This window comes from Mastigoproctus giganteus, chromosome 3 (assembly GCF_048544385.1).
Source record: "Mastigoproctus giganteus isolate SK-2022 chromosome 3, ASM4854438v1, whole genome shotgun sequence".
NCBI classification, from domain to species: Eukaryota; Metazoa; Arthropoda; class Arachnida; order Uropygi; family Thelyphonidae; genus Mastigoproctus; species Mastigoproctus giganteus.
In genome coordinates, this window is record NC_143577.1 from 56838624 (window position 1) to 56852356 (window position 13733).

Genomic DNA, 13733 nt, shown 5'->3' on the forward strand with positions numbered 1-13733 from the left:
AGCTGTTGGGTAAACTGTATGTGCTAAAATAACCACCGGTGATCCAGGAAACTCACTAATCCGGCACCCCACAGGTCCCAACGCTGCCAGATTAGTGATGATCGACCTGTATAAATTTATTTTTTAGAGTTGCTTTATATTCCTAGTAATAATACTTTAGTTTAAATTGAATTTAGATAGAGATTTTGTAGGTTATTACTTAGTATCGGTAAGGGTATCAAATCCATGTGTAGACAGGTTTTGCAGCTCCCACAAATGAAAAGTTTTTAATTATACTTAGCAGCTTTATTGACTTAATTGTTAGATTAAATTATTTTCTATAAGTAGCTTATAGACCTAGTCAAGCTCCGTGGTTTATTTTGAATTTAGATAGCACGATTTGGAAAGTAGATAATACCTCGTGTCCATAGATTAACTATTCGTAACTTGCCGCCATTGTTATAAGATACGTGTGCTAGTGTAAGGTTTAAAGGAAAACTAGATAGAGTATAGTAGTATCAATTAATCAGTAAAATTTATTAATCTTATTAAATTTTATTGTCAATTGAATAGTACTTTTTCAACTAAATAAATATAGCGACCTAGTTATTACAAACGTTACATCATAAATTAATACGTATAAGTTCACAGGGGATAAGAAAGTCATATAACGTAACTTGGAGATAATATTCAATACCGAAATACATATATATACAGTGTTATAACTGCATTGGGATATAGGTTTAGAGTTATATTTTGTACTGGAATTTTATTGAACTTGAATAGAAATCATAACTCAGACCAGAGCAAAAGGCTCAAACTAGTGGAAGTGCTGTGGCTCAGGGCAAAACTGAGGGGGGCAGTTGTCCTCTGAATCACAGTCTATTGAAATGAACTGCTTTGTTTGATGTTTGTGGAGCAATCAGGAATGGGACATGATATTGCCAAGAGGAATGTCTTTGTGTATGCGCGATGTAAGGAGTGCGAGGAAATCAGGCGCCAACTTGGCATTGTTATGGGCTTATATGAGAGCTTGATGGACAGTGTGGATGCCCTTGAAGGATTTAAATTGAGGGCCCATCAAGCTCTCAGCTGCCCACATCAATGCCAGAGCTTGCACTTGAAAATCACACAACAGTGGCAACCCCCAAGGCAGAATGCATTGGTCCCAAAGGAATTAGTTGTTGTAGATGACTATTGTCAGGGGAAACGGGGAACATATTGTGGAAAAGGGATAGATGGAACAGGACGAGGGTATGTCTGCAGGGGCAAAGTTTTATGATGTTGTAGGGCAGATATCATTCTTTAAGGGCACAAAGGGTGATATTGTTGTACACGTTGACACTAATGATATTAAGAATAGGAGACGGGAGAATTACTTAACAAGTACAAGACAATGCTGAAAAAAAGCCATGAGTTAGGGTTGAATTTGAAAGTGTCTGCAATTCTGCCCAGACATGATAGGAGGGAGTATATGATGAGAGCCTTGTCGATCAATTCGGCCCTGGAGAGAGGTGCAAGGCTCAAGGGGTAGAATTTTTTTCAGCCTGGTCTGTGCTTGTTAACATGAGAGACTGCTTCTACAGGGATGGGATACACTTAAATAGAAAGGGTGCAAGAATATTTGCTGATGCTATCGAGACAGAGTTCGGTGGGTTGGAAAACTGCTAGCTTGTGATTCTTGCACTACTTCTATTGAAATGCAATTGAGCAGCAGCCTGGAAAGCAAGGCAATCGGAATTTCCAGGACTGCTGGGAGTCATAGCTGAACAAGTAAATAAATGGGCTGTGTTAGGGTAACTAAGTAAAAACAGGTGCATGTATACTTGCATGTACACCAATGCTAGGAGTATAGTTAATAAATTCGACGACCTTGAAGTGCTAGTCAAGACATCAAAGGCAGATATAGTTGGGATATCAGAGACATGGTGTCACACAGACATAAGTAGTGCAGAACAGGAATTTGGGGAGTACAATGTGTACAGAAAGGATAGACAGGACAGGAAGGTAGGAGGGGTTACGCTGTTAGTTAAGAAACACAAAATCTAAGGAAGTGCATCCACAATTGATGTGGGTGGACAATGCAATGTTGAGTCTGTTTGGTGTGACATAAGCACTGGGAAAGAAAAATGAGTAGGTGTGTGTTATAGGCCTAATGAATCTGGTGATAATAATGAGCAATCGTGCAGAGAAATAGAGTGGGGCAGTAAATTAGTGTCTTATAATGGGGGGATTTTAATTTCTCGGATATTGACTGGAATTTGTTGGTTGGTCACTCAAACACTAGCAAGGCTTTTGTGGATTTATTGGATGATTGTTTTCTAAAGCAGCATGTTTGGGAGGCAACTAGAGGGAGTAATACTCTTGATCTGATTATCAGTAGTGATTCTTCATGCATCAAGAATCTGCAGATAAAGGAACCACTAGGTGGCAGTGATCACAGTGTGTTGAAGTGGAAATTACTCGAAGAGGTAACTACCATCAAGGGTAAAGGGAAGGGTTTTGCTTTCGTAAAGGTGACTACAGTGGTTTGAGAAAGTATTTAAATTCTATATGGTGGACCTGTATAGAATATTCCAGCAGAAGATATAACTGATGATGTTACCAACAGCAAATTCAAAATGGGAACCATTCAGAGAATTAATCTTGGAAGCTACTAGGCTTTTCATACCAACAAAGAAATATTTTTCAAGATTTAGACCTAAATGGATGTCAGATGAACTAATTACACATGTGACAGAGAAGAAAAATGCATGGGTTACATATAAATTAACATGTGACACAGAAGCCTATGATAGATATAAACTGGTCTATAACCGAGTTACAAAGGAATTTAGGCAGCCGAAGGCAGATTACGAGAAATCTTTGGCAAAGGATGCAAAGAAAAACAGAAAAGAGTTCTTTACTTATGTAAACTCTAGAAGGAAGGGGATGAATCAGATTGGTCCACTTCATCTCGATGGTTCAACTGTTGATGATCCTGATCAGGTAGCTAACAAACTAAATGAATATTTTACATCGACATTCACATATGAGGAGTTATTCAGGGAGGGGAATGCCAGAGGTGTATTCAACTCTGGCAGTAAGCTAGATAATCTTGTAATAACTGAGAGTAAAGTGGAGGAGAAATTGTTGAAGATAAACACAAGAAAGGCACCTGGGGTGGATGGAATCTGTCCAGTTATATTAAAGGAGGCGGCAAAGGAAGTAAGCAAACCCTTAGCCATAATTATGAGAGCTTCCCTGGACTCAGGAGTTACCCATGGACTGGAGATGTGCAAATGTGACCCCAATCCACAAAGGAGGATCAAAGGGAGCCACAGGTAATTACAGACCTGTTAGTTTAACTTCTGTTCCAGGGAAATTAATGGAGGCACTGGTTAAAGAAGCATTGCAGGATCAGCTAGACAAGACTTCAGTTATAGCTCGGGCACAGCATGGGTTTGTTAAGGGGAAGTCTTGTCTGACTAATTTGATTGGATACTACGATGTAGTCACAAAGGAACCGAATGCAAAGAATAACTTTGATATAATATATTTGGATCTTAGAAAAGCCTTTGATACTGCTGCACATGGAAGACTGCTGCACAAATTGGAGCAGGTGTCAGTGGAGGCAAATTGCTGCTATGGATAAAGGGATGGTTGAGTGGGAGAAGGCCGAGAGTGGTAATCAATGGGCACTGCTCTTCGTGGACTAATGTTATTAGTTGAGTCCATTGTTGTTTTCTGTATTTATAAATGATATTGATGATGGTATATCAGGCTTAATGTCCAAGTTTGCAGACGATACGAAGGTTGGCAGGGTTGTTAATGATATTAAGGACAGTACACTGCTGCAACAGGATCTAGAAAAGTTGAGCAGTTGGGCTGAGAGGTGGCAAATGAAGTTTAACATTGACAAATATAAAGTACTACATATGGGAAGCAGTAATCCCAGAGTAACATATCAACTCTGTGGTACCACATTGACAGTGGTAGAGAATGAAAAGGACCTGGGGGTAATTGTGCAGGCAGATATGAAGTTTTCTGAACAGTTTTCTGCAAGAGTAGCTCATGGTGTCTTGTCAATGATATACAGGAATTTTTCTAGAAGGGATAAGGAGGTGATTATCCCCTTGTATAAGGCAACGGTCAGGACACACCTTGAGTACTGTATACAGGTCTGGAGGCCTCATTTCAAGAAGAACGTAGAGCTGCTGGAAGAAGCTCTACAGAGAAGGAGAACAAGATTAGTGAATGGAACAAAGGTTGCTCTTACGAAGAAAGGCTTAAGTTTTGCAAATTACAGTGTCTGGAGACTAGGCACCGGCGAGGTGATCTAATAGAGGTGTATAAAGCCTTGAATGGTTTGAGCATGCTCAATGCCGATGGGATTCTTCTTCTTGCTCAGAATAATCACCTGAGAGGGCATAAATTCAGATTGAGGAAAGGCAGATGTAGGATAGATGTGCAGAAATTTGCCTTTAACCAGCGGGTAGTTGGTCGGTGGAACAGACTTCCATCCCTTGTTGTGGAAGTTGGTAGCCTAAATAAATTTAAGGCTCAGCTGGACAGGTATTTCGAACGAACGGAGGGGTGAAATGGAAGTGGTTTTTTTTTTTTTTTGGCTGATGCAGCATAAGCTTGTTTTCTTACATCATATGCTTCTAGATAATGCTAATGATTACCAATTTTTTTTTTTTTTTTTGAGGCTTCTCTTTGTTATAGTTCAGGGCACTCTTGTACCTTTTCCTTGCAGTATTATTAACCAACCATATCAGCAGTCTTTCCTCTCTGCACTGTTTTTTATTTTTATTTTAATAGCTTTCCATATTTTCTTATATCACAGTCTGATGTAATGTTGAAACATTGGTTCTACAGCATTAAGCAGTTCTGTTAAATTTAGTTTACATAATATTATTCTACATTTACATAACTTTATTTCATATACGCACATATATATACACATAACATTAGTAGATGATTATGATGCAAGAAAGCAGGCTCATATAGCATCAGCCAAATAAAAAAATAAAAACAAAACCTTCCCATTTCATCCATCCATTCACTCCAAATGCTTGTCTAGTTCTGCCGTGAACTTATTTAAGTTCATTACAATTTTTTTTCTTGTAATAGTTTGATTTTTATAATATTATACATGTAATTTATTGAAAGTTACTTTCATTGATAATTAGTAAATTTTACAATGACTGTTACAAAATCTGCTTTGAACGCTTCGTCACAGGTTATCATGGCTCGTGCAGAAATAGCCAATGGCGATTTCAGGGTGAATCGTGATTTTATTATTTGAAGACCAGCCATGTATTCCAAGGTCAACCTGGTGGATAATCATTGCTCATCTTAAGATCTGTACTGTACATTGTACAGTACAGATCTTAAGTTAAAATTTAGTGCATTGCTGGAACAATTTGAGTCACTGAAAAAAAAACGGGTGCCTGCCCTCAAGAATAATGTAAATGAGAGCTCGTCAGGGACTCAAGACCTACCAAATGATGAACTTCCGATTCGGACACCAGAACAGAACAACCAAGTACAAACTATTCTGGTTCAAAAGGACTTAGTTCTATTAGGAGACTCCATTGTCAGGAAAAAGGGAAATATTTTTTATAATAAAGATAGGTGGACTAGATTTTTTTTTTTTTTTTTTTGATTTGGTAGTTGTTGGCGCATCGGCTTCTGTGGCCATATTGCACCTCCCAAGGTTTTTGCAGTACTTTGATCCAAGCCCGAGGCGGGAATCGAACCCGCGACCTTTGGGTTGCCGGGTAGGTACTTTACCCACTCGGCTAGCCCGGTCGGTGGTGGACTAGAACGAGGGTATGTCTGCCAGGAGCAACAATTAATGATGTCACCAACAGATTATCAGATTTTAGGGGGGGGGGTAAAGAGAATATTATTATTCATGTGGGGCCCAATTATGTTAAACATACATAATCTGACGATTTGTTAGACAAATACAGAGCCATGCTGAAGAAATGCTGTGAGTTAGGTCTACGTGACTGCAATTCTGCCTAGACGCGATAGGAGGGATCACATGCGGAAAGCCATGCGGATTAACTCAAGACTTGAACACTGCAAGGATTTTGGGAGAAAATCCTTATCAGCTTGGCCCGCACTTGTAGGTAGAAGGAATCTGTTTTGTACAGACGCGATACATTTAAACAAAGGTGGGGCAAGTGTTTTTGCCAGTATTTAAGAGGATACTTTAAAGGTTCTGGGAAACTGCTAGTTTGGGGTGGGGGGGGACAAGGGAAATATAGATATGCATTTATTTGATAATATTGGTCAAAGTAACACTTGCACATACCTCAAGAGTTCTTGTTTGTTACCACAACAGAACATATTAGCAAGATGTTCTGAGGGCAGAAATGGTTCAAATGAGCAGGTAGCTAATGCCAGGGTAGAGAGTTTAAATAACTTTAAGGGGTGTATCAGGGTAATTAACTATACAAGATCACCAAGTCTTAATTGTTTAAACAGTAATGTCAGAAGTGTAGTCAATAAAATGAGTGAATTTGGACTGCTGGTCATGACAAGTAATGCTGACATAATAGGGCTTACGGAAATGTGGTGCCACCCGAAGATAGCGGATGATGAGTTTCAGTATCATATGTATAATATATTTAGGAAGGATAGGGCAGATAGAATGGGGGGCTGGGGTCAGGCTTCTTATCAAAAGCAGCCTGAGTGTGACAAAAGCTTTCCCAGATTCAGATGTTTTGCATGCTAATACAGAATCTGTATGGTGTGAGATAGTTGGAAGCAAAGGTATAATGAGAGTGGGAGTAATCTACAGGCCACGTGATTTTGAAGATTATGATGAGAGCCCCTACATGTAAATGGAATGGGCAAGTAAGTGTGAATGTCTTTTGTGTGATTTTAATTTGCCTCTAATTGATTGGAGCAAATGGGAAGGAAACTCCATATGGGGGACAAAATTTTTAAATCAACTAGATGGTTTTTATTTATACCAACATGTCAGGGAAAGTACTAGGGAAAAGAATATTCTAGACCTGATTATCACCCATGAACGAGATGACATAATAGGGCTGACAGTACAGGAACCAGTAGCAGGAAGTGATCACTGAGTTCTATGGCGGACGATGAAGAGAGAGAGGTAGCAGTAGTTGAAGGCAAAGGAATGGGTTATAATTTCACAAAAGGAAATTACGATGCCTTAAGGTGCTACATGACCTCTGTTAACTGGGTAGTAATACACAGAGAGCGAATACAATTGAATTATGGTATACCTTTAAAACATTAATCATAGAAGCCTTGAATGCATAAATACCATTAAAAAATACTCCATGAGGAGGATTCCAAGTTGGACAAATAATGAAGTTGCCAGATTACTTGAGCAGAAAAAGATGGCATGGAAAAGTTAGAGCAATAAAAAGCATCGAAGCCTATAACAGCTATAAAGTGATCTATAATAGCACCACAGAAAAGATTAGGCTGGCAAAAGCAGTTTATGAGAAATCACTGGCAAAGAGTGGGAATAAGGAATTCTTCACATATATAAATGCAAAGAAGAGAAGGACAAACCAGATCAGACCCTTTTGTAATGGACATGGGAAAGTATTAGATGTTGTTGTTTGGTTTTTAGGAGCATTAGCAACTAAGGCCATATTGCTCCGGGAATATGCGGTGGTCATTCCCCGACCTTTCCACATCCTCCGTATTTGGTGGTGACGGGCTCGAACCCCGGTCTAATCAAGAAGCATGTGCTACGCACTGCTGCTCCTTCCCACCTGTCTATGGAGGCGCCCTAAAGTATTAGATACCACAGCTGATGTTGCAGATGAACTCAGTTACTTTGCATTGATATTTACAGAAGAAAAACCCTTTATGTCAAAGAGAAATTATGGGAGTGAAGTTGAAAAAATATGTAACTAATGATTAAAGTAAGTAAATACAGCTTATGAGAAGCTTGTATTTTAACTTCTGGGTGCAAAAGTCAAAATATAAGGATTAATAATATATGAATACAGTTATGATTAATAATGAAATAATATTGTACCAGCAAACTGTTTAAAAATAAATAACTTTAATCTGAGAATTTAATTACATATACATATAAAAAATAATAGTAATAAAAAAATTAATAAAAACTGAGAATATAAATAAAAGTGCCAAAATCTGTATACAATGGACTAAAATAAAATACACAAAACCAATATAAAATCTTATGAGAAGCTTTAAGGCATTGTGCCTCTGTTAACTCAAAATAAAAAATACAACAGTAGAATAATACATTGTCAAAAACATAGCCTTGCACACGTGTAGACATTTTCCTGTGCAAATCGTGTGTGGCAGAAAAAAAAAAAAAAAAGTAGTGGGATGTGAAAGGAAAGGAGGGCATTACTTGCCAGACTGCAAACCTGGTGTGGCAGGAATTGGCAATGTAATTAGGCCACCATTTCTCATCACACTGTAAAATAATGGCCTCCATAATAGAATGCATGCAAGTTCCACCACTATAATTAATGATGGAACTCTGCAGCTATATGGACACGAAATGGCAAGAGTTGTGAATGCAGTCTAACACCTCAACATTGGAATGTGGATTATAATTAAGGTATTGTTCATTCCAAAAGCGCTCCGCAATGGCTGAGTTAGTAACACCGCCCCCCCCCCCCCGATATATTGTCAAAAGCATTTTATTTTTACAATTCTCAGATTTTAATTATTTTTTTTATATGTATATGTAATTAAATTCTCAGATTAAAGTGATTTATTTTTAAGCAGTTTGCTGGTTGGTACAATATTATTTCATTATGAACATACCCAGCACTCGGCACCTTTTTTCTATGATTATGATTCACAATTTAGAGTATAAATGGATGTGACGGTGAAGATATATTTGGGTAATAGTGATTCAGATAAAATCATACACAAATGACAGAGTAAGAAATCAGACAGTGTAAAAAACATATTGTAATCGTAAAGTCTCGAAACTTTATTAGACATGTTGGACAGACAACTTGTGTAGTCAAGACCTGCTAATTTTCGTAAAATTGAACAAATGCTAAATCACAATAAGTTAGCATTTGTCCGATTTTAAGAAAATTAGTGGGTCTCGACTACATAAGTTGTCTGTCAAGTGAAAAACCAGGAGACAACTGAAAGAGACAGTAAGCTATATAAAAGTGTGTAAATAATAAAAATAAAAACATTAAAAGGAAGAAACATTAAAAAAAAAAAAATGTTAAGAATTAAGCAGTTCAGTACTCAGAATTCATAAATATTTGATGCTGAACTATGACCCTGAGTATTTTATAATACCATAAACAAAAAAAATATATATAGATATATATTTTTTTTACTATTACACTATTTTATTTATCATGCAAATCTTTGATGATTACTTCCCAAATAATCTCAATAATAATAATAATATAATTTTCTTAACATATAAATTCAATAAAAATCATACCAGTTCTGCCAAGTTCAAAATATGATCCAAAGAATTCATGACAGCCTCCAAATACCAAGATATATAATCCATAAAACAGAATAAATATGTGTAACACCTAAAATTAAACAATAATAATTATGGCACTTTACTTGAAACATACAGAATTTAAGATAAACCAAAAACTTATTTTGATATGAGCTTAGTAAAATCATGAATACAAGAAACTGTGACATTACTAAAACTAGTTCTACTAACTTTAGGAATGTCACAATGGGAAAGTGTGTTTAATAGCAATAGGATTAATAGATAATAATTCATTCCACTGATTGTATTTATTGTTGTAAACCCCTTAAAATTCAGTGCTGGGCCCTTTGCTGTTTTCAATATTTTTTAATTGATATTGAAGACACCAAGATGTCTATTTGCAAATAATGGAAGGATGGTTAATGACAAGAACCAAGGCATGCTACTGCAAGACCTAAAAAAATTAGGCAGATAAGCTGGGAAATGGCAACTGAGGTTTAACATTAATAAATGCAAGTTGTTGCATATGGGTAGCAGTAATCTCAGAATAGCATACCAAATGGGTGGTACTATACTCAAAGTTATGAAAAATGAAAGGCTTAGGGATGAAACATACAGAATTTAAGATAAAGTACAGTTCAACAAAGTTCTCTGAGCAATGCAAAATGTTTCCAAGGAAACTTATGAAAGTTCTGTCAATGATACACAGGAACTTTATCTGCAGGGACAAGAAGCTGATTACCCTGTTGTACAAGACAATGGGTAGCATATTGGGTACTGCATACATGTCTGAAAGCTTCATTTTAGGAAGAATGCAAAGCTGTTGAAACAGGTGCAGAGGAGTGCAACAAGATTAGTTAAGACAATGACTAGACTGTATAGTGAAAGTGCCTCTTTAGACATATAGTGGTAACCCTCACTGAATCAAGCTCAGACTTGTGTTTTTTCAAAAGCAACAAGGAGATTAACTCCTTGTTGCTTTTAATATTGGAAAAAATCAAGCAGAATGTAAGCATCCAACTACAAAGAATGTGGATACAACTGAACCAGAACTGTAGAAGGAACAGGAAGCACAAGAACTAAAATCAAGAGCAGCTGAAGTGGAAAGAGACAAGATCATGATATCCAGAATAGAAGGGTGGAAGAAGGCCCTAGCAGGATTGAAATCAACTAAGTTGTCTTTTCCCCACCGTAGAATTACTTAGAGCTCGGCATTTAAGAAATTGGTAGTGGATATTCGAGAAGTTGAAGCTGATTGAGTAGGACAACGTTTCTCAAACTGGAAAGTGGAAAGCAATGTGCTATCATCAGCAAAACTATAGATAGGATTTCTAGTCAATGGAAGAAGGTCATTAATATACAAGAGGAAAAGAGTGGGGGGAAAGAACTGAACCTTGGAGGACACCAGCATTAGTGGAGAAGTTAGAAGACAGAGTCATCTACCATCACCCTTAGCGAGCGATCAGAGAGAAAACTGGATAACCAATTACAAAAAACAGTTGGCAAACCATAAGATGGAAGCTTGTTTAGAAGACCTTTATGCCAAACATGACTGAAAGCCTTTGAGATGTCAAGAGCAACTGCTTGTGTTTCACCAAACTTTTCCATTGAATTTGTCCATAAATGGGTAATATAAGCCAGAATATCACCGGTGGATCAACACTGAAGGAATCCGTACTGGTGATCGTTGATCAGACGGAAGGTTTCTAGGTAGTTTAAGAGTTTGCGGTTAATCGATTTCTGCATTACTTTAGAAAGATTAGAAGTAATTGCAATGGGACAATATTTGGATGGGAGGGATTTGTCACCATTTTTAGGAACTGGCTGGATATGAGCAAATTTCCAAGCAGAAGGAAAAACACTTTGGAATAAGAAAGTGAAAAAGGTGGCAAAGAACAGGAGTAAGTTCAGGAGCACAGGTTTTGAGAACAAGTGGAGAAATACCATCCGGACCTGGAGCTTTCTGAGCATAAAGTTTTGCCAAAATCCTTCTGACATCCTTTTGACGGAAGACCACAGGAGGCATTGAATGGAGCGTGTTGGGAATGGTGGGAGGTGTTTTACCAAGATCGTTAATACATGAGTTAGAAGAAAAATGGGATGCTAGCAGGTCGGCTTTATCCTTGGCTGAAGTGACAACAGAACCATCTGGTTTGGAGAGATGGTGGGCAAAGGTTGCAGCCAATAGCTTTGGCAAGAGACCAGAATGCTCAGCTACCATTAGGGCAAGAAGCAAGTTTTCTACTCTTAGCCTCTTCAAAATCTAGTCTGGACCGATTAATAACTGCTTTACAATTGTTGCCAGCTTTGGTGTAGGCAGAAAATTAAACTGAAGAATTGGAAACAAGACAATTATGATATGTAACATTCTTCTCTTGAACAGCCTTAGCACATTTATTGGAAATACCAAGGTTTAGATAAAGGACGAGATTTTAAAGTGGAGTGTGGAATAAAGGATGCCATTCCTACAAGAATAATTTCACTGACATGATCTGAGCAAAAATTGACATCACAAGTTTTGAAACAGTAATCCGACCATGGAAAAGAAATCTAGCAGGTCATCCCATTTTGCATTCTTGTAATGCCAAACAACACGAGGTTGGGAATAGCCATGAGATAAAGGCTCAACTGGAGAAGAGACAATCACCAAATTGTGATCTGAGGTGCCTAAGGGACCACTCACTTCGACCGTGTACTTAGAAGGGTTGTTTATGAGAAAAATATCAAGCATGTTGGCTGTATGGTTAGGAGTGTCCAGTATTCTTGTAGGTAAGGTCATTGGTAATTTTAGGTAATTGCAATTACCAATAACCTTGTAGGCAAGGTCATTGGTAATCGCAATTACTAAATGAACTTGCACATTGCAAATGTGCAAGGTCATTAGTAATTGCAAAAGCCTCAGCATCTTGACCAGCTGGGTTGGTGTGACTAGAAAACGGAAGCCAGCTGGAGTTGCGAACATTAAAGTCACCAAGAAAAATTACCCCACTGTTAAGAAAGTTGGACTGGAGAAAGTCAAGTTGCAAAGAGAGGAAGTCAAAGAGCTCTAAGTGATTAGTGGAGTTGGGAGAACAGTAGAGAGACAACAGATGAATTTTACAGAATGAGGTAGAGAGATTTTAAGCCAGAGAAGATCGAAAACAGGAGATCCCAAATTACCAAGTCTCTGACAGGGAATATTGGAATGGTCATAAGCACAAGTACCACCTTTGAGGTGAAAAGAATCATACAGCGAATAATTTGGGCAACTGAGATGAACAGTAGTTGAATCAGCTGATAACTGAGATTCTGTCAGAAAAAGTATATGGGGTTCGGCAGACTGCAAGTGGAAATGGACATCGTTGAGATTAGAACTGAGACCATGTATATTTGTGAAATGAACTGGGAAGCGTTCAGAAAAACTGCTCTCAATTTCACTTCTGCAGGTTCACAGCACAATTGATGAGAAAGGATTATACGAAGTAGGATCAGATAGATATATATGAAGCCAATTCACAAAAAATAAGCTTCAATGACATTTAAAACTATGCCATGATGTTTTAATAAAGAAAGTTCCATTTAATTTTCACACAACCAATGCTGGAAGTTTATGTATTCCTTTTGACTGCATATACAAGTTGATTCAAAAGTCGCACACCATTATAAATACTACAAATTAATATTTCTTTTTTTGTTTCAAAGCTAAAAACAATGGATGACAAATTATCAAAAGACAACAAAGTAAGCTTAGTGTTTATGTATGGGATACCAGGCCTTACATACCATTCAATTGCCAAAGAATTTAACAGGCAGAATCCACACCAGCCTCCAATTGGTACATCAACTGTTGGACAACTAAAAAACCATTTTAAAGAAACCAGAAGTGTTGCTGATTGTCCTCGAAGTGGGAGACCAAAAAGTGTAACTGATAGAGAAATATCAGCGATGGTACTGGCACACCTTACAAACAGACCAAAAAAATCTACAAGGAAGTCAAGTCAAGAAATAGGGGTTAGCCAAAGTTTAGTAGTGCACATTCTTTGAAAGAATCATTTTCACCCTGTATAAAGTGCTAACCCTGTATAAAGTGCAACTTATTCAGAATCTGCACAGTGACGACAGATCGGCAAGAGGAGTTTTGCGAGTGGATGTTGCAAAACAGAGATGTGACAAACAGTGACAAAGCAGTATTTTACCTAAGTGATAATGTCAACAGGTAATTTTCATTACTGGTCAGACAGTAGTCCTAACTGGATAGAAGCATATAATGTGCAAAACAATTGCCAGGTTATGGTGTGGGCTTGAATATGGGATTGTCAAATAATTGGTCCTT

At 37.6% G+C, this 13733-nt stretch overlaps 1 protein-coding gene across 1 annotated transcript in view; it reads right to left on the reverse strand.

Annotated features, from left to right (window-relative positions):
- LOC150088029 (uncharacterized) overlaps positions 1-13733 on the reverse strand; it is a 46200-nt gene that overhangs the window by 22933 nt on the left and 9534 nt on the right. The window contains exon 2 of the mRNA XM_090370543.1: positions 9416-9512. Coding sequence (XP_090226669.1) covers positions 9416-9512 — 97 coding nt within the window. The remainder of the gene's footprint in view (positions 1-9415; positions 9513-13733) is intronic.